Source organism: Xiphophorus couchianus, chromosome 7, assembly GCF_001444195.1.
Source record: "Xiphophorus couchianus chromosome 7, X_couchianus-1.0, whole genome shotgun sequence".
Taxonomy (NCBI): Eukaryota; Metazoa; Chordata; class Actinopteri; order Cyprinodontiformes; family Poeciliidae; genus Xiphophorus; species Xiphophorus couchianus.
The window spans coordinates 13619255-13636095 of NC_040234.1; the positions used below are offsets into that span (position 1 = coordinate 13619255).

At 42.1% G+C, this 16841-nt stretch overlaps 2 protein-coding genes across 6 annotated transcripts in view; one reads left to right on the plus strand and one right to left on the minus strand.

The window, feature by feature from the left end:
• Nucleotides 1-733: 733 nt before the first annotated feature.
• On the plus strand, nucleotides 734-10104 carry acp6 (acid phosphatase 6, lysophosphatidic). Of its 2 annotated transcripts, XM_028022311.1 has the most exons (12): nucleotides 734-874; nucleotides 1108-1283; nucleotides 2293-2524; nucleotides 2607-2735; nucleotides 6018-6148; nucleotides 6248-6327; nucleotides 6777-6864; nucleotides 7066-7198; nucleotides 8199-8299; nucleotides 8381-8473; nucleotides 8553-8718; nucleotides 8792-10104. In XM_028022311.1, the coding sequence occupies exons 3-12, from the start codon at nucleotides 2300-2302 to the stop codon at nucleotides 8921-8923; spliced, it is 1278 nt and encodes a 425-aa protein (XP_027878112.1). In that variant the 5' UTR covers nucleotides 734-874; nucleotides 1108-1283; nucleotides 2293-2299; the 3' UTR covers nucleotides 8924-10104. The 2 variants fall into 2 exon arrangements, with proteins under 2 accessions (XP_027878112.1, XP_027878111.1); XM_028022310.1 differs by lacking the exon at nucleotides 1108-1283 and having other exon boundaries at nucleotides 735-874.
• Nucleotides 10105-10961: 857 nt separating this feature from the next.
• The window catches only part of bcl9 (BCL9 transcription coactivator), a 36648-nt gene continuing 30768 nt past the window's right edge, over nucleotides 10962-16841 (minus strand). For 3 of the 4 annotated variants that reach the window (XM_028022306.1, XM_028022308.1, XM_028022305.1), the window contains exons 8-10: nucleotides 14603-16841; nucleotides 13974-14243; nucleotides 10962-13372 (exon numbers count right to left, since the gene is read on the minus strand). In XM_028022306.1, coding sequence (XP_027878107.1) covers nucleotides 12333-13372; nucleotides 13974-14243; nucleotides 14603-16841 — 3549 coding nt within the window. In that variant the 3' untranslated portion in view covers nucleotides 10962-12332. The remainder of the gene's footprint in view (nucleotides 13373-13973; nucleotides 14244-14602) is intronic. The other variant, XM_028022309.1, reaches the window with a different exon arrangement.

Genomic DNA, 16841 nt, shown 5'->3' on the forward strand with positions numbered 1-16841 from the left:
TTCCTTTGCTCTCTGTGTGTTGTTTTGAAACAAAGAAAGAAATCTAAGTGTTCAAATTTATGTCAGAGTGATTGTGAGCATAATAAGTAGATGCTCCTGCCAGCGTTTTTCAATTTAAAATTTTTGTCCTTGCTGTAAACAGAACATCAGACACACCCACAGTTTAGGGTAATACTTCAAACTGTTTTAACATATGTACACAAACTATTATAAGTGTTAGATTCAAAAGCTTTGTATAAAATAATTTGTAAAAAGAAAATAAAGTTGAAAATGTGTTTATTCTGTATGGATTTGGGTTGTTTTTAAACAAAAGTTATGTTTTACTAATTTTTCATTTTATTTTTTTATTTCAAGCTTATATTTTAGTGTGTCTACAAAATAAATTGTATGTTATAAATTATCAGTACTTGACTAACCTTTATACCAAATACGTTTTGGTATAAGCTTACTTGAGTACGTTTGAGAATGAACAATTGCAATTTCTACTTTTATGTGAACGAAAACACATTGAAAAAATCCTATAGAGCGATTAAAAAGCAAAGTAATACAAAAATCCCACCAAAATAATTCCATTAACATGTACACATAGGCATATCCTGTAGAGGGCGCCGGCGCACCTTCTTGCATCTGTACGCGCTCTTGATATCGCTGAAGAGAAAGATGACGCATGCTGGTCCACGTCGGGAAATGTAGTTTATAGATCCTTTGAGTTATGATCACGGTCCCTGTAAACTGCCGCATACTTGCCTACACTTCCCGGCGACATGTCTACCGGTGTCCGCCGATATCCTGTCCGGAGTTCCTGAGCGAAAGTGAAGTAAAGCCGGATTTTATATCGAAGGCAAAACCATCAGTTCACCCCAGCTTGCAAAAAGTAAGTAATTTGAGTAGAGCCAGCTGTGAGATGCCTTATACTGCCACTATGATTTACTCTACTAGTGCTAAACCTCCTGTGTCATCATGTGATGCAATGGTTTGAAATACTTATTGTGTGTTTGAGCTCAGTTTTCGTAACTACAGGATTAATTTTGGTGTGACTTTGTGTTGAAATAGTGTGTGTTGGCTAACTGCTGTGTACATAGTTATAATCTTACTTTATTCACCCAGGGTAATATAAATATTTGATGAGAGAAAGTTACGCCCCCTACCGTTGACTTATTTACACGTGAACTTTCATGTATAAAACTTTCCAACACCATAAAAGTCCACAGCTGTGGAAATTCACTGAAGTATTATTGCTTCAGAATCGCCTTCATTGAATTTGACAGGAAATTAAAAACAAGGTAGGTTACTCTTAATCAATTTAAGAAAATTATATATATATATTACTGGTTTTGTATATTGTGTAAAAATGAATGTTTATTTGTAAATAAGGAAAAACTGGTAACAGCATATGTTTTGCATTATAAATTTATATATTTAGAAGTGTCTTATGATTAGTTATTGCAATGTAGAGATCTGTTTTTAAACACGATTCACCAGAGAGCTCCAGTGGAAATGTCACTTCAGGATTAAACATTGATTTTTACGATTATGTCTGTTGTCTCAGTATTCATACACCTTGAACTTTTGTCTTGATTGAAAGAAAGGTAAAGCTCAAAAAATATATTTATGATTGAAAATATATAACTATTTTCAATTTATAACTTTAAAATATACATTTTCAAGTTCACAGATTCTGATCAGAGTTTACATCTGGACTTTGACTATGCCATTGTAACACATGAATATATAGATTTCATTGTTGCTCTGGCTGTACATTAAGGTTTGTCATCCTGCTGAAAAGTGATAGATTTTTTTACCAAGTTCAAGTTAGTGCCAGGCAATTAAACAATAACATTTTTTTAATGAAAATCAAAGGACAACAAATGTAGGTTTAAAATTCAATGTTAGACAATTCACAAGAAGAAATTTAAACTGGTTTTGAATTATTTATAGTATAAATAAGTATTCAGAAAACATACTTTTGTTCCATAAAGTCCGCCAATGTTTTAGGGACTTATGTATTTAATTTCTGATAATATAGGAAAACAAAGTGAAGTAGTTATTATTGGTTATTTTAATTTGTTGTTTTTTGTCTCTAGTTTTGACCCTAGTTTAGCTCCATCCGTCTTTCCACGGTGATGTGGAATATTCGCTTTCATGTAGGCCCCAAAGTTCAGCTTTGGTCTCGTCTGATCAGAGCAGCTTCTTTGACATGGCTTTCTTTCAGTGGCTTCCACTTTACATCAAGGCTACATAAAGATTTTTGGAGTTCATGACTATTTGCTGTTTTTTGTTCTTTGTTTGCAGCTCAGCCATGAGGAACCTTTTGACCAAAGCAGGCTTGTTTGGCTCGGTATCAGTGGCCTTTGGCACGATTTGGTGGTCACAACAGAAAACCGAATCGAACCCGATCACTTCAAGCGCAGCCCCAAACCCAAATGATGCATGCCCTGCTTCTCTGTATGAACTCCAGCTGGTCCAGGTCTTGTTCCGTCATGGCGCTCGGACGCCGCTCAAGTCTATACCGGATGTGATGGAGGTAACACTCTGCTGGTTTCTCTGGATTCTTCTGGTCATCCAGTTACATCTTGTTATTTATGTGTTCATGTCTGACTTTAAAGGCTCAGTGGGCCCCATCGCTCCTAGAGGCCCCACCATACACACACATCAACTACGTGGTGACGGATCTTAAGGGAGGACCACAGCCTCGATCTCCTTTAGAGGACAACTATCGGAAAAACATACTGAGTGTGAGTAGGTATTCTTTACATTTTGCTACAAAGCTTGTTTCGGTGTGTTAACTCACACAGAAACAGTAGCAGTGGTTGATCCACTCTAGTCATATTACTTACTCTCATCCGAGTCACGACATGTAAACTCAGTGTTTTCTCTAAGGACACATATTCATGTTTGGGCTGAGGATTAAACCATCAGCTGGTAATAAAGAAACTGCCCTCCCACAGTAGAAATATTGCTACATGCTCACTGTTTGTGCTGGTATGCTAACAGTCTGCACTATGGGTTCCTCAGTTTACCAAGTCACTAAGAATAGTTACCTAGATGTTTGACGAAATCATTTGTTAGCTGGAATCTTCTGCAGATTTTTTTTTTCCTGACTGGTAGCCATTTCCAGTATCGGTCAAAATTAGGTTAGATGAAGCACACTGACGTTAGAAGCTATTTTAAAAAGAAAACTGCATTTTCTATGAGATGTCTGAGGTTTACTCAGGCGGGAAAAGGCCAAACTGCACCAATAAATAACCTTCACAAGTTAACCAGAAGGCCAGATGTAGTACAGCGAATTTAGTTTTAATAGTTTGGCTGAATTTAATTCTGCTGAATTTAGAAAAGTTGAGACCTTTTTGAGTTTTAGTAATACTGGTTGCCAATTTAAATTGCTAAATAGTTTCTTACCATTATTATTATTATTATTATTATTTTGAATATGAGTAACAAGTGGGTACTACTGCTTTTTCACTTGTGTGACATACATTATAATGAGTAATTGGGGTGCAATAGCTAGAAAAAAATTTTTTTAATGGTGGTCTTACATCTTCTTTTAACATAGCTGGGAAATATCTGAACCAACTAAAATCAGTAGTCAGGTAAAAGCTTTCAAGTGGGCCCCGTTTCAAGGATTATAAAAATCTGAAAACAAAAAGCTGAAAAATCTGAAAACATAAAAGGATTTCAAAGGATTTGCTACAAAGATAATCAGAAAAGTAATCATCATCCTAGTCATTTTGTGCAATTTTTTAAAATGTGGCTCAGAAAGCTTTTATTAACATAACTCCACTTTTTCCAGGGTAATTTACAGGACATGGCACAAAGCCAAATTCTGCATAACTTTCTTTCCCATTATTATTACACATGACTTTGCTGAATGACGCAGGCAGGAAACAAGCTATAGAAACAAATTCAGACACTTGTACCATCTTGTACATGTGCTTCCTGGATATAGTTATGTTTTTGGGGGAAAAAAATCTGTTTTGATTTAAAAACAATAGGATTAGGTTGCAAAAATATCAGGATATATGGATAAATCTTTGTGAAAAAAGACTGCATCTGCAGTCTAAATTGCTCAGGTTAGATGGAGTATGTTGAGTGATTTTAAGTCCAGAATAGCACTTTGATAATAATTTTACTCACTGATTCAATAATAAAGTTATCGTCTGCCTGTTACAGTCATACTGGTTGAGCAGCCAGTCCACCTATTCAGCAACCCAAAAACCTGCTGGAGCAGTTTTGATAAAAAGATCAAAATATTTTGTACCACAGTTAGTCAGGACTTCTCCTCTTCATCATGTCATGTCTGACAGGGATAGATATAAGGGGAAAAGCCTTAGTTTTTGGCGTAATCACAAAAACTAAGATATAACTGTGGCAAGACGAGCTTCTCTCAAGAGATATTATTTCCTATTCTGGCGAATGGAGTGGGCAATAGCTGAAGTTGGTCTCATGGTATCCCCCTCGATGATGTCAGCTGCCAAGTCTCACATAAAGAACACAACTCTTTCAGCTGTGTGGAGGTAAGGTTGGAATTAGGGTTGGACTTAAGGCTTTGAAGGAGCACTAATTCCAACTCATTTCACCTCTCCTTCCAACCCCAACTACAACCTTAAATACAAGTCTAATTTCAACCCTCTTTCCAACTCTAACTACCAAATCTCCTTCCAACCCTAATTCCACCTCTCCTTCAAACCCATTGAATTAGGGTTAGAATTAGGCTTGGAAAGAGGACTTCAAGGAAAGTTGGAAGGAGTGTCAGAAATAGGGTTGGAAGTGTATTGGGGGTGGGGGAGGAAGTGGAGGAACTCTGGAGTGTTCCTTCACGTTTAAGAGTAATGAACTTTTAACTTTCATTTTAATGAGTTTGGACAAACATAGGTTGGTTTACAATAAACTTTTTTTTGTTCACATTCTGAGCCAAAGGGTGAAACATGCTTCATCATAAAACAGTTCTACTTTAGTTTTATTAGACCACAAGACGCGTCTCTAAAATTGAAGGGCTGTGTCCCTGTGTACGTCTGAACATTCCCATTATGTCTATGCTTGCATGTTTGAACAGATGAACTCAGCACCTTTGAGCTCTGGATATTGTTCCCAAAGATGGACCAGACTTGTGCAGCTCCACAAATCTTTTCCTGACATCTTGACTGATTTTTTTTTTCTTTCCTCTTGTGTCAAACAAGAAAGCAGTGTGTGGAAGGTGCTGTCTTGAAATGCATCCAAAGGTGTGACTCTAACGTGTGTTTTTATTCCGTGTATGTGGACTTTATGTTTGAAAAGTCCACATACACTTTGTTTGAAATTCATACGAAATTTACAAGTGCATAAAAACGTATTTCTGCAGCAGCCTTCTGCATGATAAAATAAATGCAGCTGTAAAATCATCATAGTAGTGGTGATATCATGATATGCCACATTTCCCAAGGACTATTATTTCTTTTTCCATCTGTTGCCAACAGAGCTAACTACTCTGCCTTCATGATTGCCGTCATGGTAACCCTATGCTAAATTGGCATGAGCATGAATCCGTGGCTCTCAAAATGTATTAGTCACTTTTTTTATTGAAATTGTTCACACATTGATTTCACAATAACTGCTGCGGTTCAATTATTATGTAGCTCTACCTCTGATTTACTTCTTCCCTTACTTGGTTCATCAATTGTATAAAGGGTTCCCATAACTGGAGCAACAAAAAACTATTTATCATTGAGGATTTGTAGTGGGTGGATGCACAGTCTTATTAAAATAAAAACGGCAGAGGACCGAGCAGACAGCCCTGAGTGACAGCAGTGGTCAAAGTGATAGAGCTGCTGATGTTTTGGGGTTGTTTTTTTTTTCAACTGGGACACTATGGCTTCTCTCGATTAAGAAGTTCAGATTCCAGAAACAATTGGCAGTGTTCAGTGTGAGCCAAAGTAGTCCTGTAATAAGTCTTTTAGTCACAACACTGAACTGTTTTAAATGCAGTACTCAAATATCTGGGTTAACCTGTGTATGTGACTTTTTTTTTTTCTACTTTAAAGGGTGGCTCCTTCGCTGGTCAGCTGACCACATTAGGCATGCAGCAGCTGTATGAGCTGGGTGAAACGCTGAGGAAGAAATATATAGAGGAGACACCTTTACTCAGTCCCACCTTTAGCTCAACGGAGGTCTAGTAAGTAATCATGAAGATTTTTAGATTAATGACTAAATGTGTAGCAATTTCTAAACTGCTGTTATTGCTTAATTTGTCATTTCTATTTGTATTTTATAGTGTGCGCTCCACTAACATTGTAAGGACTATTGAATCTGCCAAGTGCCTTATAGCTGGACTCTTTAAACAAAAACAGAAAGGTAGACATCTGCGTATGCATGCTATAAGATAATAATATGGAGAAGTCTGGGATTAGATTTAAATTATTTACTGATCTGGACAAGAATTAATAAAATACTTGTGTTTCATATAGAATTATTTTCTTTCTGATTGTCTTAAATGTTGTTCTTTCATCCTTCTTTCTTTTCTGCGTCTTTTCCTTCACTTATAAATCCTTCTGTGTGTTCTTCATGTCTTCTGTAATTGGTTCCTTGGATACTTGAGTTTTTTCTGTCCTTGTCTTCTTGTATTGTCATACATTCATTCTATCCCTGCCCTTCTTACCTTTCATACATTCTTTAATCTGTTCTACCTTGTGCCCTTAAGCTTTTACTTAATTGTAACTTTCCTTCTTGTTCCCTTACTTCCTTGTGTTTTCATTTTCTCTGTCATACATCTTGACCATTTTTTTCCCCTTCTTGATGTGTAGATATTGTGTCCATCCTAACAGAAGAGGCTGAATCTGAAATTCTCTACCCTAACTATCACGGTTGCAAGCTGCTCAAAGTCCTCAGCCAGTAAGTCCAATTTTCCAACCTGCCACAGAGCCGCGTCACTCTCAGACCATTCTGTGCACCCAAACTGGAATCTAGAATAATGTGCAGTACAAAATTATACACAGACTGGAGTGGAGGTGCCTTGACAGGTTGTCATGGTGTGTCTGTTTTTCTCCGCTGACGTTGAGTGTGTGTGTGTGTGTTTTTTTTTCTTCTTTGCAGCCCCCGCTGGGCTAAGTTGTCCACTCTGCCTGGCATCGCTGAAGACCTGCAGAGCATCCTGAGTGCACTGGGGGTTGCTGCTCACCAGCACGTCGACTTCATCCTCATTAGGGATGACATGGTTGCCAGAGAGGTGACACTGTGACTCTGTGATCCATGTGACTTTTTACTGAGTCTCACCACAGGCTTTTCAGTCTAGAGGCAGTTATTACAGAGACTTACCTCAGTTTGCACACTTACTAGCTGCTGAATGTGTTGGTGCAGTCCAGCAGGTTTTTGGACACTTGCAGATTGATCATTTATTTGTCAACCATAATTGGGAATGTTGTTGAGCTTAAAGTCCAGTTATTGTGACAACCAAGAACTAACAAAATCAGTAAAATCATCAGGCAGGATCTATTTCCGTGGTTGTGTATCTGAATTTAAGAATTTAAGTAGTTAAAACCAGAACATGTTTTTTTTTTTAGATGGTCAAATAAAGTCACAGCTTTCACAGGCAAACTTTGAGCAGTCATTACAGTTGCCACATGTAAATGTTTCTGTAGCCATTGTAAGGTTTTCTTTTACAACTTTTCCTTTTTCTTTAACAACTTGGAGAAGTTAGTGAACATTAGTGGTTATGGGTGGCGTATTTTATGTATTTCTTGGATGTAGGTTTTAAGGATCTACACATGGGCATGCATAATGAAATTTATTTGAGGTTTTTACCATAAAAGATTTTGGAAAGAGATCTGATTTAATTACCTAAATTATAGGCCTTTGAAACTCATAAAAATCATCAGATTTTTCACTGTAGGCTTTAAAAGTAATTTTGCTGTAGCTTAAATGTATTTTTTTAATGGGTATTTCTGTATTCTCTGTGTTTTGAGAATCCTCAAAGGATCTTAAAATGGCTTAGTTTTAGGAAGCTAAAAAAAAAGTCACATGAATGTACATTTAACAAATGTAGTTGGCTAAAATCTGTTTAAATTGACTGCATGCTTTCTTTACCCAGAATAGTCAAAAGGTTGGCAATATTTTTTTGTTTGAGTGTCTTAGATTAATGTTACAATAGTCTTAATGTGAACTTTGAAGCACTGTTTTACTGTACATTAATGCAACAATTCCTCTGACTTGAATTTTTAAATCGTCAGGCACACGGCCTTCCCAGCCCGCTGGTTCTGAGCTCCTGGAGGAATAAGGTGGAAGAGCGAGCTGTGGACATGATGTGCAGCCTCTACAAACCTAACAAGAGGTTAAAACAGTGATTTGCATTAAGTGTGCCCATTATGGTCATTGAGCCATTTTTAAATCCTAAATGCTGTGTCTGAAACAGAGAGGCGCTGCAGCTGTCGGTGGGACCCCTCTTCCATGTTCTGTTAGAAAACATTGAGAAGAAACTACAGGACAACTCGGCAGAGGCGAACAGGTTGGACACCTCATGATGGACCACACTCACGTCTTACAGAAATTATATCAGTCTTTTTAAAATGTTACTCTCTCAACAGGAAGTTATTCCTGTACTCGGCTCATGACACCACCCTTATCCCGTGCCTCATGGCTTTGGAGATCTTTGACATGAAGTGGCCTCCGTACGCTGCCTCCATCACACTGGAGCTACACAAAAGCCGGCAGACGGGCGATGCCTTTGTGAAACTCTCATACATTGGTCAGGTAAGGAGCACAAGAAGTGCCTCCAAGTCCACGTCTTTTTTCATCCAAGTCAAGTTTGCTTCCTTCTCTTCAGGATCAACACATACCAGGTTGCAGTGGAGTCTACTGCCCCCTGCAGGAGTTCAAACAGGTCCTCTCTGCATACTCGTTAAGCTCTGAACGCTACAATTCTCGTTGCAACAGCACGGGACTCACTGAACCCTGATCTTTCAAGAAACACAAAACCACTCAACTTTAAACTTTAAGTGCAACTCAGGCTCCCCTTCATCCAATAACCTTAGTATCACACATACGTTAAAAACTTGATGATCTTTAACAATAAATCTAGTTTTAATTATTTTAATAAGTTTTACAGTGTAGTGTTTACACCAGGTGCTCTCGCTAGCAGAAATGTTTTGCATTGAATCATTTGTACCTGCTTCATCATCAGTATAATGTTTATAGACTTTAACCAAAGGGGTATGTCACTAATTCGGTGATGTTCCAGTTGAATGTATTTGAGGTTGAATTTCACATCATTATTATACCAAATAATCCTTTTATGTATATTTTTTTCTGCTTAGGGAATCATTGCTGTATTTCCTGCCTTTCCTCTGACCCTAGTATACTTTGATACACAACAGATTTTACGGTCGATTCAATAACTAGTTACTGTAGCTGCAAAACTAGCTCACATCATCATCCCTCCTCCATCATGCTTGACAACTAGTTTGAAGTATGGTTACTTAAACGCTGTTAGATTTTTGACATCCACTTTGATCTCTGATATAATTTTGTGGTTCATTCAAATTCAGCTTTGCAAACCCAAGTAGAGCTGCAATTTATTTTTGATAAAGAAAATACTTTTTCTTGGTAAGACACAAACTTTTTTTTTCCTGATTGTATTGTCCTGAAGTTTTACACTTGAAATACTGTCTGCAGTCTGTAAAGTCTAATATGGAGCAATCTTTGTAATTTCTACATAATCATGGGAGAAATGCACTGGGATGTCTGCCAAGCTGTCTCGTTTTACACTTGCGAAAATGCTGGTGTTTTCCTCCTGCACTTTTTAGTGTACAGCTAAATCTTAAGGCAACAGCATTGTTGTACATTGCCCTGGTGTGTCATCAAAGCATTATTGTCCCCCATGATTACAGCTTTTATTCATCAGGGAAATATATAATGTAGAAAAACAAAAAGTGAAATGTTACTAAATGGCTTTACAGCACCAGTAACAGTATATTGAGTGAACACTGACTTAGATGAACAGATCATTTTTGATATTTTTGACTGTTGCTGTGAAATACCTTTTATTCATGAGGTGAAACTTCTTGTGACATGCCGTTTCAGCTATAAATATCAGGTTTGGATGAGCGAAATAAAAATACAGATTTTATTCTATGTTGAGCCTGATTTCCTTTTCTTTTTTTTTTTACATAATAAAGGTTAATGTGAAGAGCTCTTTTGGTTTAAAAAAAATAACATGGATGCATTCAGTTGCCTACAAGTCAATTTGCCCTTTGCCATTTCATCCCTTTAAAGAAACCCACCTCTATCCTTGTAATTAAACTTTTTGCATGTCATTTGAGCTTTTATTTTCCATGATTTAATGACAGAAGTAGTCGTACAAAATTATTAAATTGTACGAATTTGACTTAAATTTTCTGTGGATATATTATACTCCATTCCCACTTATTTTGAATCTAACCCCTCTGAAGGCCAATAAAATCTTTAAATGAAAGACAAGAGAAAACATTAATCCAGGGGTGCCCAAGTCCAGTCCACAAGAGGAAATGAGTGGCTCGTTACCAGGCTTCTGCAGAGCTGAATGACATCTAAAAGCTGCAGAATAGTGGCTCGTGAGAACTCTACCTGGGCTCCCCTGCATCAAATGATCACACTTCATCATAACAGACTATATTGTAAAATAATGTAAATTGTTGGCTGTCAAAGCAGGTATGGACCATCCCATTGGCAGGTACAAAGTGTCTCGGTGAATGGCCAAACTGGCAATACCTGTTCAAATGTGTAACAGTGTACAAACATATTCCACAGGTCTGGTTTGGCTTCTTCTATCTTTCTTCCTCCATGATGCATCCCCTCATCAATGCTGCTGTGGCTTCTTGGTTGGACTTGCTCTGCTCATACCCGCTGAATGCCGGCGAGCTCGTTTAACATGCAAGAAGGGACAAAGACTGACTGGAGTCCACATGACAAGAGCACATGAACAGAAACAAGCGCACACACACTGCATAGACAACATGTATATACCAAAACAATATCTTTTATTTGTAGTCCATCACCAACAGCCCTGGTTAGGCTCTTCTGCACCAAAGCCAATGGAGAAACACATGACAAGCTTATACAATAGATAAAAGAGAGGAAGTCAACTGGATGGTAAGCAGTACGTGTTTACATTTCCTTGCGTCTCATCTCGCTAAAACGTTAACCAGATCTACCTACCGCTAACTCTAGAATACCTGACAATCCTGCTTCCTGCATTCAGCGGCTCCCGTCCCAGTCTGTGGACCATCATCTCTTCATGGATTATTGCTGTGGGAATGATTATTACCCAGAGTCAACGAGAGTCAAAAAACAAAACAGGAACACAACAGGGACAAGAAGAAGACACATAGCACGTCTGGGTAGTAGCAATATTATTCACGCCGGCAAAGTCCTGAAGGTTTTAGGCGCAAAAATAGTTTGATGGTGTGGCAAAGCTGCCAAGATCCTCACACTGAGTGCATGTTAGAAACAGAAAAGAAGACGCTTTCTGCAGATGGTCCATGTTTGTGCTTTTTTTAATAATACTATTATCTTAATGAGGTCATAGTTTGGTTTGTTATACACTGGAGTTACAAAGGAAATTAAAATAGACTAAAATTTGAATAGCCCACCAATGGTAAACCGTACAGTATTTTTAAGGGGGCGTTCCTCCACCCCAATGAAAGCTGGGTAAGAGGCGTTAAGAGGTCACTGATAGAATGCCTATACATACAGACACACACATACCACACAAACATACAATCTGTCAAGCACACAAACACACCCTCACGTATATACTGTACAGAAACAGTCAAAAAACAATGGAGCGAGAGACAAGATGGATTTCCACTAAAGTCTTCACAAAGCACAAAGTATTCCTCCTCCTTTCTCTGGTTCCATATCACTTTTGTGACAAATTTTTGTTTTTTTTTTGTTTGCTTTTTAATTTGAAAAAAAGTTGACATATACTGTAGCATCTCCACACTGACATTTTAGTTTTAAGGTTTGTTCCTCTTTGATGTCAGAGTCATCTTTACAGTCAGGTAACCAAAAAAACAAAAAAAAAAAAACACGAACAGTTCTGCGAAATTGATGCACAACAATCTCGTACATTCTGCGAGTTCTTGAGTCGAAATTAATGTTTGAGTGAGAAAAAGTACACCAAACCAGACCCCTTCTTAGTCTCCGTAGCTGGAATTGTCCCCCACAAGACATCACTAGGCAACAGGTTCGCTCCATAACGTTCATTTTGTGTTTCGTCTCATTGACTTGAGTTCGTCTGTTTCTGAATACTTGCTACACTCCGTAATCCTTTTCATCTTCCTCATGTTTTTGTCCAAGAACATTCTAGTTACAAGGTTTTTGTTGGATTAGAACATTCCATGGCCCGGACTGAATCCCATATCCATGTCACGAGGCCTCATTTGGCCCCCCATCATCATTGTCTGTTGTGGAGGACCACCCATGCCCTGTAGTGACATCATCATGTTAGGTGAGCCACCGGGGCCTGGGTGGGCCATTTGTCTCCCCTGCATCATCCCTCCCGGACCCCCAGGAGACATCATCCTGTGCTGAGGGCCCATCATGCCTTGGCCCATGAATCCAGGTGGTCGCATTGAATTGTGACCTGGGTTGCCCATTGGCATGTCTTGGGGGCCCATTCCCCCACCGGGTCCACCCGACATACCCCCCATCCCCTGCATGGGCATCCCCATCCTTGGTGGACCGTCAGCCATCATGGCCTGCATTGGAAACCCAGACGGGTGAGGCGGTTTACCCCCGGGGTTCTCCCCTCCACCTCTGGGGAAGTACGACAGAGTCTGGCTGGGTTTCTCCGACGGGATTATCCTGGACAGATCAAACTCGGGAATGCCAGATGCTCCCGGCCGCATCACTTCATGAAGGTCTGCATCTCCAAATCCTCCTTGCATGTTGTTGAACTCCGGCCCACCAGGGGTATTTGGCTTGCACATGCCCCCGTCACCCCCTCCCCCATGAGGCATGTTCCCCATCCGTCCTCCCATAGGTCCCGGTTCGCCCTGGAACCCCATTGAATGACCAGGGAAGCCTTGGGGGCCTGGGCCGTTGTGTGGGGAAAAGGGGCCTTGTTGGGATGGGGACTGTGTGAGGGGGTAACCCTGGTTTCGATGAGGGTAACCCATGCGTCCTTGAGGCATCATTTGAGGATTTGGCATACCAGGGTCTTGTGGGTTTGGTTGCATCATCATGCCATGAGGCATCATGCCTGGGCCCATATTGGGGGCATTCGGAGAGGGCATCTGAGGGGGCATGCCATGAGAAAGAGGCTGGGAACCCAAAGGATTCATGCCCAGAGGACTGAGCGCAGGCATGGGTACAGTGTTTCCAGGTCCCATCATGCGAGGATTTCCTTGGTGATTCATTGCCATACCTGTGGGCCAAGAAAAATTGGTTTTCAGTAAAAGCACAAGAAGAAACTAGTTAATCAACAGCGATTTCATAGCTCATAAACCTTTTCACGTGTCCCATTACAACCACAAACTTCAAAATATTTAGGGGGTGAGTAAAATGTGGAATGCATTTCTGTTGATCCCCTCTGAGTCAACTCAGTGTAGAACCATCTTTAGCTGCAACAGCTGGTCTTTCAGTGTCTGCCAGCTTTCTGTCCAAAACAGTTCAAGCTCAGTCAAATAGGAATTTCAATGGTCTTGACTTTAACTGCGCCATTCTGTTTGCATGTAGACCAAAAAAGTAAAATTTTGATTTCTACAAGTTGTCTGGTTTTCTTCTTTCTAGTCTTTCATAAAGACCAGATATGTGGGTACTATAATTTTAAGTTTTTCTTATTTGAGATTTTACCTCCTGAGCTCTAGATCTCTGCATAAAATGTCTTAGTATGTTTGGTCAAACTTGCAAGTCACAGGTTGCAGATCCCTGGTTTATCACAAAAAAGCCTAACAAAACGCACTGAAGTTCATGGTTGCCATGTAACAAATTGAAAACCCATATTAAACAGGAAGAAGATGGCTCACCATTGTTCACTGAAGGCAGGTTGGGAGAGCGAGCTGGGGGCGAGTCGTCGTCTGAGCTGGCTACAGTTTTTATGGCATCGTGGTAAAGCGGGGTCGAACTGGGCATCGCAAACTTGGACATGCGCGACATCATGATGGACAGCGGATTCTGGGAGAGTGTTGGTTCCGGTGGTATAGTGTACGGACTGCCAGACGGGACATTGCCTGGGAGGGACATGGAGCCAGATGGAGCCCCCGATGAGGGAGGAGCTGAGGGAGGCCCGTTACCCCCTAAAAGAAGACAAAATGAACAAAGATGACATAAAGAAATGGCTCAATGTACCAGAAGCTTGCTTTATGTTATTATTTTTGCAATATACAACACATAAAAGTTTTATCATATCTGTTTCTAATTCAAAATTTTGATTGACTCTACATGATGTACAGCTCCTCAAGTTGGTGGCCAGCAGGGGGAGCCACTGGACCATAACCAACCCCACCCTGGTCTAGTTCTGAATAAGCGATGTACCAACTTGCAGCTTTTATTTTGAATTTTGAAACATATTTTTGTATTAAGCCAGTAATATATGATAATTGTGACAAAAATATCAGAGAATGATTTAAAACACTGTAAATAAGAACAAATTTACTTGAAAATGAGAAGAAAAAAGAACTTTGAGGTTGTGTGTGTCTGATCTCAGATAAAGATAAGACACACATACCCGGCTCCATTCCCCCCATCATGTTTGGTGAAGTGATGCTTAGTGGAGGCTTGCCACCCTGGGGGGGCACTCCAGGACTCTGCATGGGTGGTTTTGGTGAGGAGGCCCACCCTGGAGAGGGGTTTGGAAGAGATGGGGACCTCATGTGAACAGGAGAGGCGCCTGCTGATCCCATCATGGAGTGGGGGGATTTCATTGGTGCAGATGTCGGAGGAGCCGGAGGTGCGCTGGGGCCCGCGGGACCGCTGAGCATGCCAGCGAGCTGGGATGGTGTTTGAGGAGATTTGAGGTTCCCGGAGGGGGAGCCCATCATGGGGGACTGAACTTGCCTCAGCGGAGGAGACTTGAGGGGGTTGACACTAGGGGAGTTCCCTCCTCCTGCTTGGACATTTAGATCGGCTGGTTTCCGGCCCCTTTGTCCCTGGGCCGGACCACCAGCTGAGGAAAGATGGTTAATGCGACCATTTCCTCCTGATGGCGTTGATCTGTGCTCTGGACCAAAAGCTGGGTCTGCGTGGGGACCCCTCAATGTTCCAGGGCCCCCAGGGAAGGGCCGCCCTGGTCCCATGGGAAAGTCTGCTGGTGTCTGCTCAGGGAAGGGAGGGACCTGCATCGGCCTGCCTTGTGGCCCCATGTTCTCCATTGGCGGTCCTCCACCTGTTCTCATTCTCATCATTTCGTCAGGACTCATGTTCATGGGTCCATCTCGTAGTTTAGATGGATGCATGTGAGGTCCTGGTCCAATGCCAAACTCAGGCCCCATTTCTCTGCCCCCCATCGCTTGGAGCCTCGATGACGGACTCATAGGGCCATCGACAGGCATTCTGGGAAACATTCCCATGCCGTTACCTGGTTCCATTCCACCTCTTTGGTGTCCCATCATCCGTTGAACATCCATCATCATCCCAGGAGGGAGGCCTTTCTCCCCACTCATTCCTTGGTGGAACATTGCCTCCTGGACTGACTGGGGGTTGGGGAAACGCTCACCACGGGCCCCCGGACCAGGAAACATTCCTGCAGGCCCCCCGGGGAAGCCTCGGGCTTCTGCCATCCTCGGAGGCATGTCATCTGGCCAGCCCATTCCTGGCCTTGGCAGGCCCTCCATCTCAGGATTCATCATGCCGGAGAAGCCAGGCATCCTCTGCATATGAGGGCCCATACCCCGAGGACCGGGCCCCATACCCATTCGCTCCGGGTAATGCTCTGGTGGACCGCCTGGCCCCCCCCACATCTCTCCTGGACCCATCTGGTAAGGGGGTGGGGGCCCTCGCATCATGCCCCGTGGACCAGGATGCATCATGTCTGGAGGAAGTGGTCGGTGCTGCAATTCTTGCTTTTTCCTCTTCTCCTCATAAAATTCCTGCTGTAACTTAAGCCACGCCACCTGCTCTGGTGTCATCTGATCCCCTTCCCCACACCCACCTGGCCCTCCAGGGCCACCCGGAGGGACCATGTCATCAGTGGGAAATAAAGGCATCTCCCTTGGGCCATGTGGAGGCCCAAAGGGGGGTCCCTGTGGACGAGGTCCTCCAGGTCCACCTGGCGGTCCAAGGCTCTGAGACTGTGCCATCATGGCCTGTAGAGGTCCCTGCTCTGGTCGCCGAGGTGGACCATCCGGGCCTCCGTCGTGAGGTCCAACATGGGCTTGTTGCGGCCCAGGAGGCGGGGCGTCACGGTCGTCGGGGAAAAGCATGCGCTGGATGTCCCGTAGGGTCTGCAGAGAACGCTGCCTGTGCTCCAGCTGTTCCTGGGACAGGCCTTCCGTATTGGCCTCCATGTTGAGTAGCTCCTGGGCCAGCTGCTGTTGCTGCTGCTGCTGCTGCGGCGTCAAACCTGATCCACTCGTGCCTCCACCCGGTCCTCCTTCAACAGACGTTGGCGGGTTGAGGCCAGTCTCTGGCTGGGCAACGGGAGCCTGGTCAACAGGGGCTGAAGGGTTCCCAGGGCTGCTGCCGGGGATGTTTTTGGATTCTGTGCCAGCGGAGGACGATCCCTCCTGCGGGAGAACAGAGGGTTGACTCCCTTGACTGGAACTCTGGGGTGGCGCTTGCTCCGACATTCCAGATAAGGACGGCTTCGATCCTGGCTGGTGACTTTGATCTTGGGCGTGGGACGGAGGTTGCTGAGGAGGGTTCGAGTCATTTCGCAGGACACCAGATGTGTTGTT

What these genes read in the sequence shown, in the direction of transcription:
- acp6 (XM_028022311.1), top strand. Translation starts at nt 2,300, where the DNA reads ATGAGGAACCTTTTGACCAAAGCAGGCTTGTTTGGCTCGGTATCAGTG. An exon ending in CTCTACAAACCTAACAAGAG is followed by an intron (nt 8,300 to 8,380) that starts GTTAAAACAGTG and finishes TGTCTGAAACAG; the next exon opens with AGAGGCGCTGCAGCTGTCGG. An exon ending in AACTCGGCAGAGGCGAACAG is followed by an intron (nt 8,474 to 8,552) that starts GTTGGACACCTC and finishes CTCTCTCAACAG; the next exon opens with GAAGTTATTCCTGTACTCGG.